The 16,703-nt window shown below is 47.5% G+C and overlaps 1 protein-coding gene across 1 annotated transcript in view; it reads right to left on the reverse strand.

Moving 5' to 3' along the window:
- Nucleotides 1-2,728: 2,728 nt before the first annotated feature.
- Nucleotides 2,729-16,703, reverse strand: part of LOC119374395 (organic cation transporter protein) — a 47,335-nt gene continuing 33,360 nt past the window's right edge. Inside the window, exons 7-11 of the mRNA XM_037644483.2 lie at nucleotides 13,606-13,691; nucleotides 10,237-10,451; nucleotides 8,953-9,134; nucleotides 4,385-4,528; nucleotides 2,729-2,927 (exon numbers count right to left, since the gene is read on the reverse strand). Coding sequence (XP_037500411.1) covers nucleotides 4,400-4,528; nucleotides 8,953-9,134; nucleotides 10,237-10,451; nucleotides 13,606-13,691 — 612 coding nt within the window. The 3' untranslated portion in view covers nucleotides 2,729-2,927; nucleotides 4,385-4,399. The remainder of the gene's footprint in view (nucleotides 2,928-4,384; nucleotides 4,529-8,952; nucleotides 9,135-10,236; nucleotides 10,452-13,605; nucleotides 13,692-16,703) is intronic.

Raw genomic sequence — 16,703 nt, forward strand, 5'->3', positions numbered from 1 at the left:
GTGCGAGGTAAAGCATAAGTATAAATATGTAAAGAGCTCAAGTGGAGCAGTTTATGAAATCCCTCTTACATGTGGCAAGCCATACGTCGGCCAAACCGGCCAATGCCTTAACAAAAAGCTGCGGCAGCATGAAAACATGGTAGGTAAGCTGACTACTTCTGGCAATTTAGCAGCACACTGTGCTAACTGTAAGTGCACACCATGTTTTCAGAAGACAAGGAAGCTAGCACATGTGGGAAATAACAGAAAAAAGAAGTGATTGAAGCGTTCTTCATGAATGAGGTAACGGGCCGCGATTGTGTCAGCGCACCATCGGTTGCGCTAGATTCAGACACCGTTAAGTTTTTAAACCACTGGTTTGGCACACTTCGATGAATTGCTTGATGTCTTGAAGGGCACGTGCTGACTGGAGCTGTTGCGTCACACTTTCGTGTTGATTCCTTGCTCTGTCTTGTGTCATTGCACACGTCGCTTTTCATTATCTGTTTATATATATTTAATAATATCTGGGGTTTAACGTCCCAAAACCACGATATGATTATGAGAGACGCCGTAGTGGAGGGCTCCGGAAATTTCGACTACCTGGGGTTCTTTAACGTGCACCTAAAGCTAAGTACACGGGCCTCAAACATTTTGCCTCCATCGAAAATGCAGCCGCCGCGGCCGGGATTCGATCCCGCGACCTTCGGGTCAGCAGTCGAGCGCCATAACCACTAGACCACCGTGGCGGGGCCTGTTTATATATATGACGAGCGAAAGCGATTGAATAAATGTTGTTGGTGCGCAAGGTCCTTGTCCGTTCCGTGTTCTTGTGTCAGTCGTCTAAGTTCATCTATGCAGCGCATCGTTTCACTTGGCAATTCTTTTGCACAGTGTGCCTAAATCTCTCGGCTCTCGACTTTACGCAAGAACACCACATTCATTTCCGCTTAGGCCGCACATATATAACAATGAAGGGGCGCTTTCGATGCCTGTGAAAAATAATTGTGGACTATCGAGGACTGTCTGCCTGAAATCACTGACAAGTAGAACGGCTAAGCCACAATACATATTCGACAATTCAGAAGTCGCGGTGACGTAACGACGTAAAAAAAGAAAGCGCGAGATGGGACACGAGGTATGCGATTCTCGTTTAAGCACACGATCAGTTAGCTCTTCGATGTTGCGAAAGGAAGTCATGTACTTGCGCAGTTTGTGTTGTCACGCGTTTTTAGCGTGAAGCAGGCACAAACTGCTGAACAAAACCTCACTGATCCTGTTATACGTTCGTCTAAGACGACTCGAGGGCTAATGCCATCCGGTGTGGCTATTTTGCAGTGCACGTTATATTGGCGTTATATTATCACTAATCTAACTTTCACCAATTATTTTAATATTTTAAATTTACAATAACTTTCACTAATGAACTTTCATTAATTAACGCGCAAATAACCTAATTTGCTCTTACTATCATCATATACACAGAGTCATACTTTTGCTCGTTCTTGTGTAGATGTCGCTTTCCTGACCGCCGAGAAGCCGAGACACGCGAATGCAGCTTTTTTATACTGCCCAAGCAGCCGGCGCCGCTCCGTGGAAGCTTTCCATGCCATATGCTGCGCCAGGGATACGTCCTTTTAGATGCGAAGCATCTTATGGCGGAGTTCAAACCGGTGATGGTGGTGTGCGGCGTGACCACCCTTACTGCGCATGCGCGAACCCTCTCCACAGGACTCCCCACCCCCTCCCCTCTCTCACTTCCCCATCTCCCACTTTCTCCCTCTCCACTTCCCCTCTGAAACGCGGGCTCGACATGCCGAAACGCTGCTTCGCATCGCCTCATGGTCCCCTTAAAGGGGTATTCAGACGGGGGAGAAATGCTCGGGGGAGACGAGGGGATTGCGGATCACGTGACCGCGACATCACGGATTAGCGAGTGGGCGTGACCGCCCCGCGCCTCCTCGGGGGAGACGGGGACCTTTTCCCCGAAAGGACAAACAATCCCCCGGTGGTGGGGGATATAGCGAAATTTCGAGCTCTTGTTTGGCCACATTGTTGCACTTGCTCCTACAAAAGAGCGGCAGCGGGTGTACAGTCTGCAGCTACATGGTCGTCTGTAGCTCGTCATCAGTCGCTCGTCAAACAAGTGGTGCAAGCCACCAGAGTAGTCTAGTAACACTGGTCTCCCCCTCCGTTCGCCTCGTCCGTGTGAGTGGGGGGCATCTGTGGAGACTTCTCCTCGCGAGCTGACGTCACTAGGCTCCGCCTTTATCCCTCGAGCATTTCTCCCCCGTCTGAATACCCCTTTAGCGGAGATGGTGTGATTTTTATCTTCTCCTTTATGGCCTCAGTTTCACGCTTTTGCAAAGACGAAGTTATTGTCCCGCGAACGCAATTTTCTTATCTTTGAATCAGGTGAACGCCGTAACGACGAAGTTTGTTTTTTCTTTCCTTTTTTCTTTAGCCCCACCAACGCCGCAAAGACGAAGTGACCGCACATCTTGCGTGCCTGAGGCTATAAGGCGCACGGTTAGGTTTTTGTAATTCACGTGCTTGTAACTCACGCCAGCTTTTCGAGAAGTGACCGTTTTCCTGAGGTATATAAGGCGTTCGCCTTGCTCGATAGAGATTAATATTCGCAATACCGCTGTACTTCTTTAACATGCGTTTAAGGAAATATTTGATTAGCGTAAGTTCTGAACGAGTACTGTGCGAATATATCACAAAAATGCTAACGTGGCTGTGCGGGCCCAGCACGCAAATTTATTCAGCGTTGTGCTGATAAACATGAATTGTTTTTCGCTTCCGCCTTTGGTGCAAAGAGAATTCCATCTTCCATCTTCATTCCCGCTGTTGAAGGAGTCTTCTAGAAGTCTGGACAGGGCTAAAAGTGCGTCATTTCGAGAACATAGACTTGCTGTGGATCGGTGCTTCCAGTGACAGCGGCTCTGCAAGAGTAATAAAAGGGTATCAGTGTGAAAATACACCTTATTTAGTCAGCGCATAATATTTTACTTCTAGAAATTTCTGGTAATTTTTGTGAGTTCGTGCTTACATAAGGGAATGATTGTTTCACACAGTATCGGTATGCGTGCCCACCTCCGAAGGTAGCGCTGCAATCGCATAAAAACGGTCGAATCAGGGAAACCGCGGATAATATAAAGCCCAAATTCAAGCCACACAAGTGAAGTAAGGCAGCGCATGCGCCGTTCACCTGTGGTGCATATGTACAATACCCGTGGATTGTAGCGCGAAAATTTAAGGCGAAGTAGCGCTCGTACCTTCGTTTCCAGTGTCTGCAGTTCGTGTCATATCGGTGCCATTTTGACTGGAACATCTACGTCAGAGCCAACATTAACATTAGCGACCAGACATGCAGCGACATGACGCGGATGTCACGAGCAATTGCTCGTGGCAGCCATGCTACTAAAAAAAAATGTGTTTCAATTCCTGGGTACTGTACACTGTTGACGGCTTCATGTGCCCCCTTCCTTTTAGCACAGGTCGATAGTAAAGCACTGCGTCTTCGGTTACGCCAGTGTGAATTCAGCGCCTATACACCTTCGCTGCGCCATAATTCCCGCGCTGAAAAGCACCCTTCGTTTCCCCGACGTGCGATTACGACGGGCTGGCCAGGGTTGAGGCGCTTGTATTCATCCACGAATTAGAAGATTGTGCTTCTTTTTTTTTTCGAATTACGAGAGCGTAAACGAGCACTGAAGGTAAACATTCGGCAGAAGTCTGCCTGGTTGGCAAATACAAAACCGGAGAAGACTGCAGCCACGGTCCGCGGCAACCTTTCTCATACTTGAAAGTAAAAGGCTGCGCAGATGAGGACACGTTCACATTGAAGGGTACGGGGACAAGCACTAGATGCCAGCGAGCGACGGGGAGTGATGAGCTGTGTGCACCGAACGCGGGTATGTGTGTCGAGTATTCCCAGAGGAAAGTGCCTTCGCAGTTTCGATATCTAACAGCTACATGCCTTGACATGCATACAAACGAATGCCTTATGCCCCCGAAAACACAAGCCGGAATAGAGACAACGGCATTGTGTACAGCAGCATGAAGCTGTTCAAGAGATTGCGGCCGCACGAATTCCAAAGATGAGAAAGGCTCCAGTAGAACTCGTTGTTGGCCTACTGTCTTAAACATACTTGAAAGTAAAAGGTTGCGCGCAAACAGGACACGTTCACATGGAAGGGTACGGAGACATGCGCTCGTCCCCCTACCCTTCCATATGAACGTGTCCTTTCTCTGTGCCGCCGTTTACTTTCAAGTATGAGAAAGGCTGCCACGTACTGTGCTGGCTGCGATATTCAGGGTGCGGAAGGATCTATCCGCCGCTCAGGAATTCCTGCAAGTGACGTCCTTAAGGCGCAAAAGGAATAGTTATAGCGCTCACTCATTCCCTGCGGCTTCAGCGCTTGGAGAAACCATCCTCCAGAGTCTTTTCGAAGCTTTCCGGAAGCAGCCAGGATGCGCCGGCGCCCGCCAAGCAGAGGCCTGCCGACACGATGCTTGGCACCCACGGTTGCGTCGCTTCACCCTGGAACACATGAAAGAAAGAACGCGACACTTTCACAGAAATACGGACTCGATACTGTACACAAGCGCTGTGTACGAGGTCTTCGTTTTAAAGCAAAGGCTGTATTGAAACATCGCAAGGTGGTGGGAGTATTGCAAAAAAAGAAAAAAAAAATTCACCGATGATTACGAATGACATAGTTGAGCGCAGCAGGATTCTGGCGTCGGCGGCACTGAGCCTCCACTCGGGCAGTTCATTTAGAAGCAAGGGCCGACGAAGCACTTCGACCTGTTCTATATCGCTTTCTTCAGAAAGAAAACGTGAACACGCGAGCACGCAGGTCGCGTGGAGACCATTGGGAACGTTACATTGGTGCGTACGAATACGTGTACGTAGGTGGAGGGGTCCTTATATTATCGGGCAAACGGCCGACGATGTCGCAGTGTCGGTCGAAATATCTACCATATGAAATATCTACCAGATAAAGAATTACAGGAATGGATGGTGACATGTGGGTTTTAATGGCGCAAGCGCTAGGTTTGGCCAAAGAGCGCCACGACAGTGTTAATGGTGACTATAGGAATTTCGCATCAATAGTTCCTGTGCTACAACACCGCTAATAGAAACGGGATTTGTTTGCATCACAAACATAAACAAATGTAGCTACCGGGTGTTAAGTTCCTCCAGCGCGTCGTCGTTGATGAAGAACTGCAGCGGCTCGTCCGTCAGCGGTGCTCTGAGGAGGCGCGTGAAACGCGATAGCGGATGTGGAAGCGACATAACGCTCGTGTGACGGCGGCATGATCGCGTTCGTGTACCCTAAAGCAGTGTACTTTACACAGCCCTTGAGTTAACATCCGCAGGGGGCGCGCCAGTTTGGAGTTCGGGTATGGTTACATTTAACACGCCCTTTGCGCTCCACTCGAGCCACACGCTCTCACGTTCGCGCTTTCTTTCTGAACGAGCGAGGCAACCGGTCGGCGTGCTTTGCCTGCTGCTGCTGCTGCTGCTGAAGAGAGGCTCAGCGCCGCCGACGCCAGATCCGTGCTGCGCTCTAATTTCGCTTCATGAAGCATTGTAATAGTCGGCGAATGTTTATCTCACGGCGTCGGCCGAGAGGCGGCATCGCCAGACAGGATAGGTATGGTTATGTATGGTGTTCAGTTACGCCCACTTTTTTTAACCTGAACGCGCGAGCGTCGACCGGCGAGCGCCGCACAACATAGCGCAGCGACGAAATGAACGAGAATACGCGCATGCGCGCTATCAGCAGCCCTGCGCAGCTGTCGTCCGCTAGGCTTTTACGGGAACCGGACACCACGCCCGCTTCTTTTGAGCTACGCTATCGTAATTCTTTATTGCTTTTACGAACGATGCCATCAAGTTATAAAGAAAAGGTCAAGTGGTCGTGCTTCAGGTGGATGGGATGTGATTACACCCGCTAATTATACTAGGTGCGTATCAGCATTTTGACAGCGGAGCCGTTAAGGCTTTTCGTTATGCCGTGCAGAGTCGACAAGAAACTCATCAGCGGCTCTGGCTCTCTTCCGCCTCTTCTTTGTGGTCTTCGTGCTTAGTCAAGCCAATTAAGCCAAGCTGGGTTAAGATCAAACTAATTAAACCATGTCATGTGTTAATCACGCTAATTAGTCAGGCTAATTAGGGCTAATCAGGCTAATTAATTGCTAATTAAATTAGATCACACTAATTAGGACCTTGCTAATGAGGACCACGTTAGTTGAGAACTTCTTAATTAAGATCGTGGTAATTTATGAATTGCTAGTTATCACCATGTTAAGATCTTGCTCATAAGCTAGGTCGGCCGCAAGGTCCGCTGTCATTGCAGCCGCGCACCACTAGAGCAAGCTGCCAACATTTTTTGTCCGTTATCGCCTTTTGTTCTCTTTTCTAAACGCCGCTGAGAAAAGATTATCAAGTGTCACGTGGTACCCCCTTGTTTTCTGTATTTGCAGAAAGATGTGAATTGCTAAGCGAAATATTCCGATCAGATGTCGTTGCTCTTCGCTGTTATAACGCCTTTCATCCGATTTCTCGGGAATGCGCTTCGCGTAGAATCAGTGATGCCGCCTCGGCTGCCAGAGGAAAAGAGAGTAAAGCAGGCGTGGTGTCCGGTTCTCGTAAAAGCCTAGCAGACGACAGCTGCCCAGGATTGCTCATGGCGCGCATGCGCGTATTCTCGTTCATTTCGTCGCTGCGGTCCGTTGTGCGGCGCTTATAAACTCGCCGGCCGACGCTCGCGCGTTCTGGTTAAAAAAGTGGGCGTCTGTACATAAGACCGGTGCATAGCCCTAGGGCAGGGGCCCGCTTCTTCCCGCCCTCCCCCACCCCTCTCCGATATTTTGGAGAGGGGAGGGGGGTTAAGGGGTAAAGCAAGTGCCCCTCCCCTCCCTCGAAATAAATTCCTGGCTACTGGCCTGGAATAGGGTAAGGATGAATTTTGTTATAATTACCTTCGGTTGCGACACGATGAGCGATGGGGCACCGGAAAAACAAGGGATTGTTTCCTGACTTAGCGGCAGCGCGTAGGGTCGCAGCGTTTGGCATATGGAACCAAAGCTCAAGTTTGGGTGCGACGCCAGGGGGGTGAAACTTCGCGGTTTTTCTGTCCCGTGACCGCAGCGATCCTAATGTTTGGGGGCTGTACTATACCTACGAGCATAAATGAACGTTCTTGTTCCATTTTATGTTTATTACCAGTTTACTTATTAACTCGAGTGTTTTCAATACGCAAGTGAACGGAAAGGTTGAAGTTCGGAATTGCGAAAATACGAGCGCCACCCGGAGTGGAAAACGGGAACTGCACCGTGTTATCTCTCACGGCGAAAAAGGGGCGTTTCTTCTCACGCGCCCGGGTATGCTGCGGCTTACGGTGTCCCAAAGGCCGCTTTTACCACTGTAAAGTTTGTTTCAGCGAAAGTGGCAAAACCCTTGCAAGCTTCAGCGAAACAGACGCATGAATGTATTCGCGCCGTCATCACAAATCGTGCTGTGCTGAGCGGTGTCAAAATTCTTCACGCCGTACCGGCATAAAATTCTTTCTGATCCGCGGCGGACGAAAGGTACGATCTGCATGCTGCTCGTTTTGTTTTTCTACGCTTGCACGGCATATCAGGATACGGTTGCAGCAGTAGCTATGTAATTTATTTGAGCATACACGTGCGTAATTTATTTATTACATTCTGATTGTCTGCTTTTGTTTTTGTGTTGTGTTTTTTACTGTATGAATGGTACGCTTAGGCAATAAAAGATTCAAACAAGCTATGCTCTTTATTTCTGTCTAATTTATGTGTACACGTAAACAAAAAAACAGTCTTACTTAGAATAAGTGGTGCGAAAATAGGTGGATGGTCAAACCTTCATCAATCAGAACGCAACGATTGTCGTTTTGATCATGTGGCGGGTTGCGCAACAGGAAGAAGGTCGCGCGCTCGCAATCTGAATTGAATACATTCCACCCGCTCAGTTTGGCTTGCTGGTGCATCCCAATTAAATTTGGCGCTAAATCAATCCCCCCGCCACTCGGATCCTCAGTCCTCATCAAGATGGCGTCCCCCAGTGCGTGTCTGCAATGCGCCGCCATGTTTTAGCACCGCCCCCAAACACCAGGTGTTCATCTGGCGCTGCGAGCGAATATCGCGTTCCATGGAAGGTATAGGAAGTTTCACTCCCCTGGCGACGCTCGCGCAGCAGAGCTATGCGTTACTGGGGATAGACGCTACCGGCGAAGGCGGTTTGTCGCCGGATTTGGCAGTGGCAGCGGCAAGGACACGTGCGCGCATGCGCTCCTCATTCGGCTTGGTAGTCAGCAATAGTTTCATTGTGACGCACCACAAATGCAATCGGAGAGCTCTTCGCATGCGCGGAAGCGGGGACGGCAGTGTTCTGGCAAAAGGGGACGCGCCGTGAATATTCCCAGTTGCGTAAGAGCACTGGCGCCGCTCGACTTTGCTTTGGAAGCCTACAGTTAATCGTGACGGCATTGCGAACGCGATAAGCGTATTTGCTTGAAATATTTGACAAAAAAAAAATTGTCCGGGATGTTTAAAGGGCCCTTTAAGCTTACCGCGCATAAACTAGAAATTCTAGGCTTTAAATCCATCGAATCACGTGCTCTGTCGAATCCTCACCCGCCATGGTGGCTCAGCGGCTATGATGACGTGCTGAAGTGCAAAGCACAAGGGTGCAGGTTCGATTCCTGGCCGCGGCGGCCGCATTCTGATAGGAACATAAATCAGAAGTATTTCCGTACTTAGATTTAGGTGCATGTTAAGGATGCCTAGGCGGTCAAAACTGATCACACTGCGGCGTGTTGTAAATCCTACGGTAGTGTTGGCACGTAAACGTCCAGAATCAAAATAGAATCATTACTAGTGGGGTTTGTCTTCGCAGACAACTAAGGCAATCGAACGTGTGTCAGCACTTACCAGGTCGTCGAAAAATGGCGCCACAGCCGAGCCGAGCCTTCCCAATGTGTAGCAGAAGCCCATGGCAACAGAGCGCACCACGGTCGGGTACGTCTCGCTCAGCTGGACGCGTAGCACCGCACCATTCACTGACGTGCCCACTTTTCCCAACATGAGGAGGCCCAGCCGCAACCAGGAGTATTCTGCGGACAGTAATGTCGCTCCTCACTTGCAATGCACGCGCACGGACTGCACCATTGCGAGACAATAAACTTGGACATATACACTCAAACCTCATTATAACAAAGTCACATCTTCTACAAAAATAACTTCGTTATATCCAAAAATTCGTTATAAACATTTATTGGTAACACTGTATCTGTGACAAGACTATTCTTCCTTTACTTCGTTATAACCGATAATTCGTAATATCTGTGTTCGTTATATCGAGGTTTGAGTGTAGTCAGCTCATTTGAAAATTTGAAGTCTCCATTCCGCTGAATCCTGCCACTAAGCTGCGAGGGTGGCACTAGAGTTAATGACAACAATCAATGTCCCCTATGTCTTCCCTGACCTGAGTGTATGTTGGATTCATTTGGCTGTTCTTTGCGTACAATAACATTTTCGATTTGAATGTCCGTAGTGCAATAAAGTTTCAAAAAACAATAAAGCTTCAAAGGTTTCATCACCACCATGTCAGTAGTGCCCTCATCGTTTTTCTTTCTTTTTTTGGTGGCGGTCTCCCTCTCAAGAAGTAGTTTTGTTTGCCTTGAATTATGCCACTGGGAATATTATCGCTCCTCACCAGAGCCCGAATTCACAAAAGGCACTTACGCTAGAAATGTTCTCCAGAGAAATCTTTAACCAATCAGGGCACTGGACATATCATTAGTGAAAGCATTCAGCCAAAGGAAGCGCTTAAAGATGAGAAATCTGGCCCCCGGCATCCTCGAGAAATCCTAGTCCCCTTCTCATGAGGCCTTTTTGTGCATCATAATATGCAAGGTTGCACATCCTACGTCTCGTTGCGCGTTTCACAGAGCTTCGCCATAGGTTCGCGATACTGGTGAAATTGTACTCACTTTCAGTATACCAATATCAGTATCAGTGTGATTACCAGTATCATTCCCCTAGTACGTAGCATGCACTAACTCTATAATGCCTCTGTAACACAGCGGTTCAGATTCAACCTTACGAAAAAACAGTGCTGAAGATATCTACTTTTCTTCCTGAGAAGATCAGTTGAGTATGTGCCGTTCATGATACACGCTTGTTACGTCCGCTGTTTAATAATCCCGTACTTACCAGTTGGCAGGAGCCACAGGGCAACCATAACCAGCGCCGAGAAGCACATTGTGCCGCAGATGGTATACCGGCGACGGCAGTACTTGATGAGCACCACGTTGATCAGCTTTACCGGGTACTCGGAGGACGCTCCGATAGTAAAGCTCACGTATGGATTCCCACCTGCGGCTGCCGTGGAGACCGTCATGTGGTACCACACCAAGCTGGAGATAATCCTGCGAGAGCGGTCAGCACGCATTGTGCACATTTAATTGCGATCTACTGTATTCTTGGGCAACGCATAGACAGACAGTACACGAGAAAGACAACGTGACGTGCATTGTGTGTTTGCCAGGAACGAATAAGTTCCAACTCGCCGTCTTTCGGTACAGTCAATTGCGATCTACAGCGTAAATTTAGGAGGTACACATCCATGACTAATGCCACTGAGGCTGGGTTTTTTTAGGAGACTTGCGTAAGCGTCATGAATAGAGGCGCATGGTGAGCCGGCAAATTATGGCTAGAAGTTATTCAAGGGAGACCGTTTGTTGTACCAAGAAAGTCGCGAAATGCTTCCTTTCAGAAGGAATACTGTGAGAAGCACCAACCTCGTTGTGTCAGTACTCCTGGGCCCGTATTCACAAAGAAGGTCTTTCGTTGGAATTTCTCGCCAAGAAGAAGTTTGAACCATGCATGACGCCGGGGGTGCTAGCGCCAGGCCACTAACGGATGAATGGTTTTATGCATACGGCCACTCATGTGCTCGGTGAAACGCGCTGCACGAGCTACATCTGTTGACAAGCGTGCTTGGTGTCTTCTTCCCGCGGCTATTTTTTTTACTGGTGCAAAACCTGTCACAGGGTGAACGATGCAAGGCGCGCCTTCAGGCTTCGGAACTTTCTGGAATGCTGTCACCGACTATAGAGCGAAATAATCTGGGGCCGAATACACATACATTTTCTATTCGCAAGTGCTCTTCAACAATGGTGAGCTGCCCTGGATAATACTGTTTTAGAAGTGTCGGTTTACCAGCTGTTGAAGATGGGGCCAGAACGCTGTCGAACAGGACAGAGCGATGTTGCTGTCTCCTCTTGGCGTGACGCTCGGGAGCTTTTGTGTGCAATTTGCCAGTAACAACCACTTGGCACCTAGCACACTGTCCCTTCGTCTGGCCGGCTCGGCCGTATCTTCTTTTCCCGTGATGCACTGTACCAGTTCAAGTAAGGTTCGTTTGCCGTACGGCAAGTACGGGAATACCGCCCTGCCGTGGTCGGCACACAGCCTTTTTTATTGCGCAATTATATGGACACTCTAGGCGGGCTTTTTTTGCCTTCGCCATCGGCGTCGCTGTTCCATTCCGTATAAGTATGCATACTTATATTGTGGGCGTTCATTAGTAACATCTTCGTCGGCCATACATCTTAGTGATCACGTGGCGTTATTAATCATCGGTTGTGGGAACTTGTGCTTTGGGTGTGGCCGCTTCTCCGTGTCTTCGGGTAAGGTCGCACTAACTGTTGCGCCGCAATATATATAAAACCCACATAGAAAAATGGTCGATAAGAAAAAAATTTCCAAGTGCGCAACCAGAGATTTGAACCTGCGGCCCCTAGCTCGACAGGAAGCTCATAGCTTCGTACGTGTTGTGCTTTCATCGCAAAGTTTGCATTGAAGCGACGCAACGCACAAAGGTGACTTCACTTGGTGCAACAGCATTGTTTGTTACTGGAGTGATATGCTAGCCTTTCTTCATATGAGATTGGAATTTGTCGCTGTCACATTCCTTGCATCGCCCTTGCGGGGAAACTGCGACCCTTTTTAACTTCGTAGCCGCGGGAGCTGCTTTTTCCATAGGGTAATGTGAGCAGATAATAAAAGTGGCTAAGAGAGGTCTTGTAGACTATGAAAGCCTCGAGGAACCACGAGAATGCGGTATATCAGTTCTAACTGTATGGTGAACCAGTACTGCTAAAAGGCCCTATCACATGTCCAGCAAAAGGATTGACGGAAAATATCTTTTGAAGAACACTTCTTGCGCAAAACTCAATCAGAATAGTGCTTCCTATCGCGTCCTCATTTCTCATTAATTTTGTACTTTACAGTGGTTGCGTCTCGCAGTGCATTTAAAACTATAGATCGCCATGAATGGATACAAACATTACCGCTCCCACGTCGTTCTATTCTGTCGCAACACGTTTTTGTGAATAAAGGTGCTTGGCTGCAATCATATTACGTGCGCGGCGCCAATCGCACGTCCTAGAAGAGTAGTATATCCTTCGATGTACGCAACTACCGCAATTAAGCTGAAATGTGCGAAGAGTGAAGCATGAGTGGATGGCTCGCGCTTTACCGGTACTTCAAACTTTGATAACAAACCTCTGCTCAGCCCTGTCGTTGTGTTTTCAGTGTTACACGCGTTTGCTGCAGACAAGTTTTTTGTAAGCAGGTCTCGCTTTTACTGAGGTCCGTGGCTTGTTTGTTCCTCATCGTCACGGCAGCATGACTATCATATTCTCCAACACAAATCGCTCAGTTAGTAAAGAATAGGCATTAGTGGGATGCCCTTACAGCGTCATTAGAGGGATTTTTAGACGAAATATCTTCATGCGTTCTTGTGTTGCCTCCTCCGTGGTTAGCTATCCTTCTTCGCTTCTCTGTACTCTGCACTTCTTCTGAATTTTCTTTCATAAATTTAATTGCCAAGGAAAGCATGGTGGTGTTGACAAGGACGCATCGACTTCTCAAAATATTTTCCTCCAGAACATTCACAGTTTTAGCACTGTGAATCATTTATAAAACTCCAGTTCCCCCGAACTTCTGTTTTCTTTGCATACTCGTGCACAAGTTGATTGTAAGTTGTGTCTCTATACATTCGCATTATTGCGACGTTTTAGTTTGTTTTAAAGTCGCATCTTTTCTCCATTATCCCACATTTCTGTGCAAAAATAAACGTGATTCACAAATTACGGTATGTTCAACAAACGTTCACAAACATTAGCTAATGGTACGCACGTAACTTCTTTTAAACGCCAGTAAGAAGAATGTAATAAAAACTACGTCAATGAGATCGCCTTCCGGTTATGGAAGACAAAAGTAATAGTTTTGCTTACGCGTTTTGACAAGGTACCATTAGGTTCGTTTCATTGAAACGTATTTATTTCCGACAACTATGTAATACATAGTTGCCTAGGAGATCGGCGTCATCGTCAATCGCTTTGCGTAATTTCTCATGTATTTTCTTGCAAACTCTGCTTGAACGGTTGACAATTCTAATCGAACACTGATACTGAGCTTTTGGGCTGTTTAGCATGTTCATTTGTGCAGGTGCGCGTGTTAAATCGCTTGCCATACAACAGCGCGGTACGCGACTTGTGTGGCTTGAGGACTTACAACTGGAAGCTGAAGAGTGTTGTTATTTTGGCCCAGACCTTCGTTGAGAACAAGTCAGCGACGCTTGCTCTGCCAATGTCTCGAGCCTGAAAAGACGTGGGCACAAGAATGTTTTAAGCATTTAGCAGTCAAGGTGACGCGCTGGGCACAGCGCATCATGCTACAGAAGGGAAACGTAGAGCGCTTGTCAGCCAGAGATAGCAAAAGCGACAAAAACACGCACGCACGCACGCACGCACGCGCACACGCGCACACACACACACACACACACACACACACACACACACACACACACACACACACACACACACACACACACACACACACACACAAAGTAAGCAGAGCTCGTTTCTGTTGCGAAGCGTCCTATGGTCGTTTTTAACTCGTCTTTACTATACCATTTCTGTAGGAGATGGCAACAAATCGAATTTATAAAGTAAATGCAGGACCTAAACTTTTGTTTGTGGAACAAACACGAGATCAGTACATCTAATTGCCTCAAAAACCACCCGCTTTAGTAGCTTAACTCGCACGGTGTCGCGTTGCTCACCTCGAGAGCGCAGGTTCGATCCCAGGCCAAGGCTGCCGCATTACGATAAGAACGCCCGTGTACTTAGATTTACATGCACGTTACAGATCCCCAGGTGGTCTGAATTAATGCATAGTGTCCCACTACGGCATACCTCACAAACGTATCGTGGTTCTGGCGCGTAAAAGCCCAGAAAGTCTTGTTATTCCCCACCAAATACAAGGGCAAACAGCTGAAGCTCGTTGACTGGGTTTTAAATTCAGAAATATAAGAGAGGGCATCACAGAAAACATTACAGACATTGACCAATGGACAACCAATCTAAGAAAGGATATTTCAAAGGCAACACAAATGGTCCCACCGGAAGCTCAGCTTGAAGTGATGGACAGCCGGCTCTTACATATGTGGGAAGCGAAACAAGGGCTGCAAAAACGGTGGAAAACGCAGAAACATAACAGGACACTAAGAAAAAAGATAGCCACACTAAACAAGGAAATCGAACAATATGCACAACAGCTTTGCCGCCAACAATGGGAAGAAACCTGTACCACTATGGACAACCAATTGAGCCTAGCCAAAACATGGAACTTACTCAGGCACCTCCTAAATCCAGAGGACACAAAAACAGTGCATAGACAAAATATGAACAAAATTCTGCATGCATATGAAGGCACAGAACAAAGTTCCTCAAAGAGGTCGAACTTAAATACATATCCCAGGCGCCGCCAAGCGCTCACCCCGAATACTTGGGAGTGCCGAATACTGACCTCGATGAAGAATTCAGCGAAGCAGAGATAAGAGCAGTTTTACACAAACTCAATACTAAATCGGCACCGGGCCCTGACGCCATTACAAATAAAACACTGCGGAACTTAGACGATACGTCTATTGGCAAATTAACAGACTTTATTAATGAATGTTGGAGACAAGGCCACGTACCGCCACAATGGAAAACGGCGAAAGTCATTCTTATACCCAAGCCTGGTAAGCGCCTGCAGCTTGAAAACCTAAGACCTATATCACTAACATCCTGTGTAGGTAAGCAGATGGAACACGCCTTACTCGCCCGACTCACTAACTACCTAGAAGACAACGACCTACTCCCATTTACAATGATAGTATTTCGGAGGAATCTCTGTGCACAGGACGCCATGTTACAACTAAAACAACAGATCATAGATGACCCTGGGAGATCAACTCGAGCCATCCTCGGGCTTGATCTCAAAAAAGCATTTGATAATGTCACCCACCAAGCCATACTGAACCATGTCAGTACCTTAGGCTTAGGTGAGAGGACATACAATTACATCCGGAATTTCCTCACGAATAGGAAAGCGAAAATCATAGTAGGAAACCTCACATCCGAAGAAATATCCATAGGCAGTGCAGGGACGCCACAAGGATCGGTGATATCACCTATGCTGTTTAACTTAGTCTTAATTGGCCTCCCTAGCAGATTACTAAAGATCGAAGGATTACACCATACAATCTATGCAGATGACGTTACTCTCTGGGTAAGCACCGGCAGCGATGGGTTAATTGAACAACGGTTACAAGAAGCGATCGACACCGTAGAACAATACTTAGAAGGTACTGGTCTTACGTGCTCAGCCGAAAAATCTGAGCTCCTACTATATAGACCAACATTAAAAGGCCGACCTCCCAAGCACCACAACACACGTACATACTCAGACATGCAACTTACAACACAAGATGGACACTCCATACCCATTGTCGACAAGATAAGGGTACTGGGGTTAATAATAGAGGCTAAAGGCACCAACGGGGAAACGGTTCGCAATCTCGAAGCGAAGGTGTCTCAAACGATGCGCTTAATCAAAAGAATCACCAACAGGCATAGTGGCATGACAGAAGCCAATGTCATAAGGCTTATCCACGCGTTTGTCATTAGCCAAATTACGTATGTGGCCGCGTACCATAGATGGTTCGCAGCAGAAAAAATGAAGCTAAACAGCCTGATCAGAAATATCTACAAACAAGCGCTAGGACTCATGCAAAGCACAAGTACAGAGAGGCTCCTAGAGCTAGGTCTACATAACACGCTTGAGGAACTGATAGAGGCGCAACGTATTGCACAGTACGAGCGCCTCTCTAAAACCAAGAGTGGTCGATACATTCTAGAGAAACTAGGCATCACTTATCACACACAATATGGCACCAAATGCGATATTCCTCGAAACATACGGGCTAAGCTCACAGTCCCACCGTTACCCAGAAACATGCACCCCGTACACCACGCAGGCAGAAGGCAAAACAGAGCGAAAACCATGATAAAGAGCTTCGGAAAGAACAAAGAAGCGGTTTTCGTAGATGCTGCTCGTTACAAACAAAAACGCTGTTTTGTCGCAGCAGTGGTTAATCACAATAAAAAATGCAGTCTGACAATAAACACGACACTCATTGAAACGGCGGAGGAGACAGCTATAGCTATGGCCATAGCCCAAACTGACGCCCATTATATAATTAGCGATTCACAAACGGCAGTTCGCAACTTTGCAAATGGCAGAATCTCCCCTGAGGCACTGCGTATTCTTAGAACAGGCAAAAC

This window comes from Rhipicephalus sanguineus, chromosome 11, assembly GCF_013339695.2.
Source record: "Rhipicephalus sanguineus isolate Rsan-2018 chromosome 11, BIME_Rsan_1.4, whole genome shotgun sequence".
Classification (NCBI taxonomy): Eukaryota; Metazoa; Arthropoda; class Arachnida; order Ixodida; family Ixodidae; genus Rhipicephalus; species Rhipicephalus sanguineus.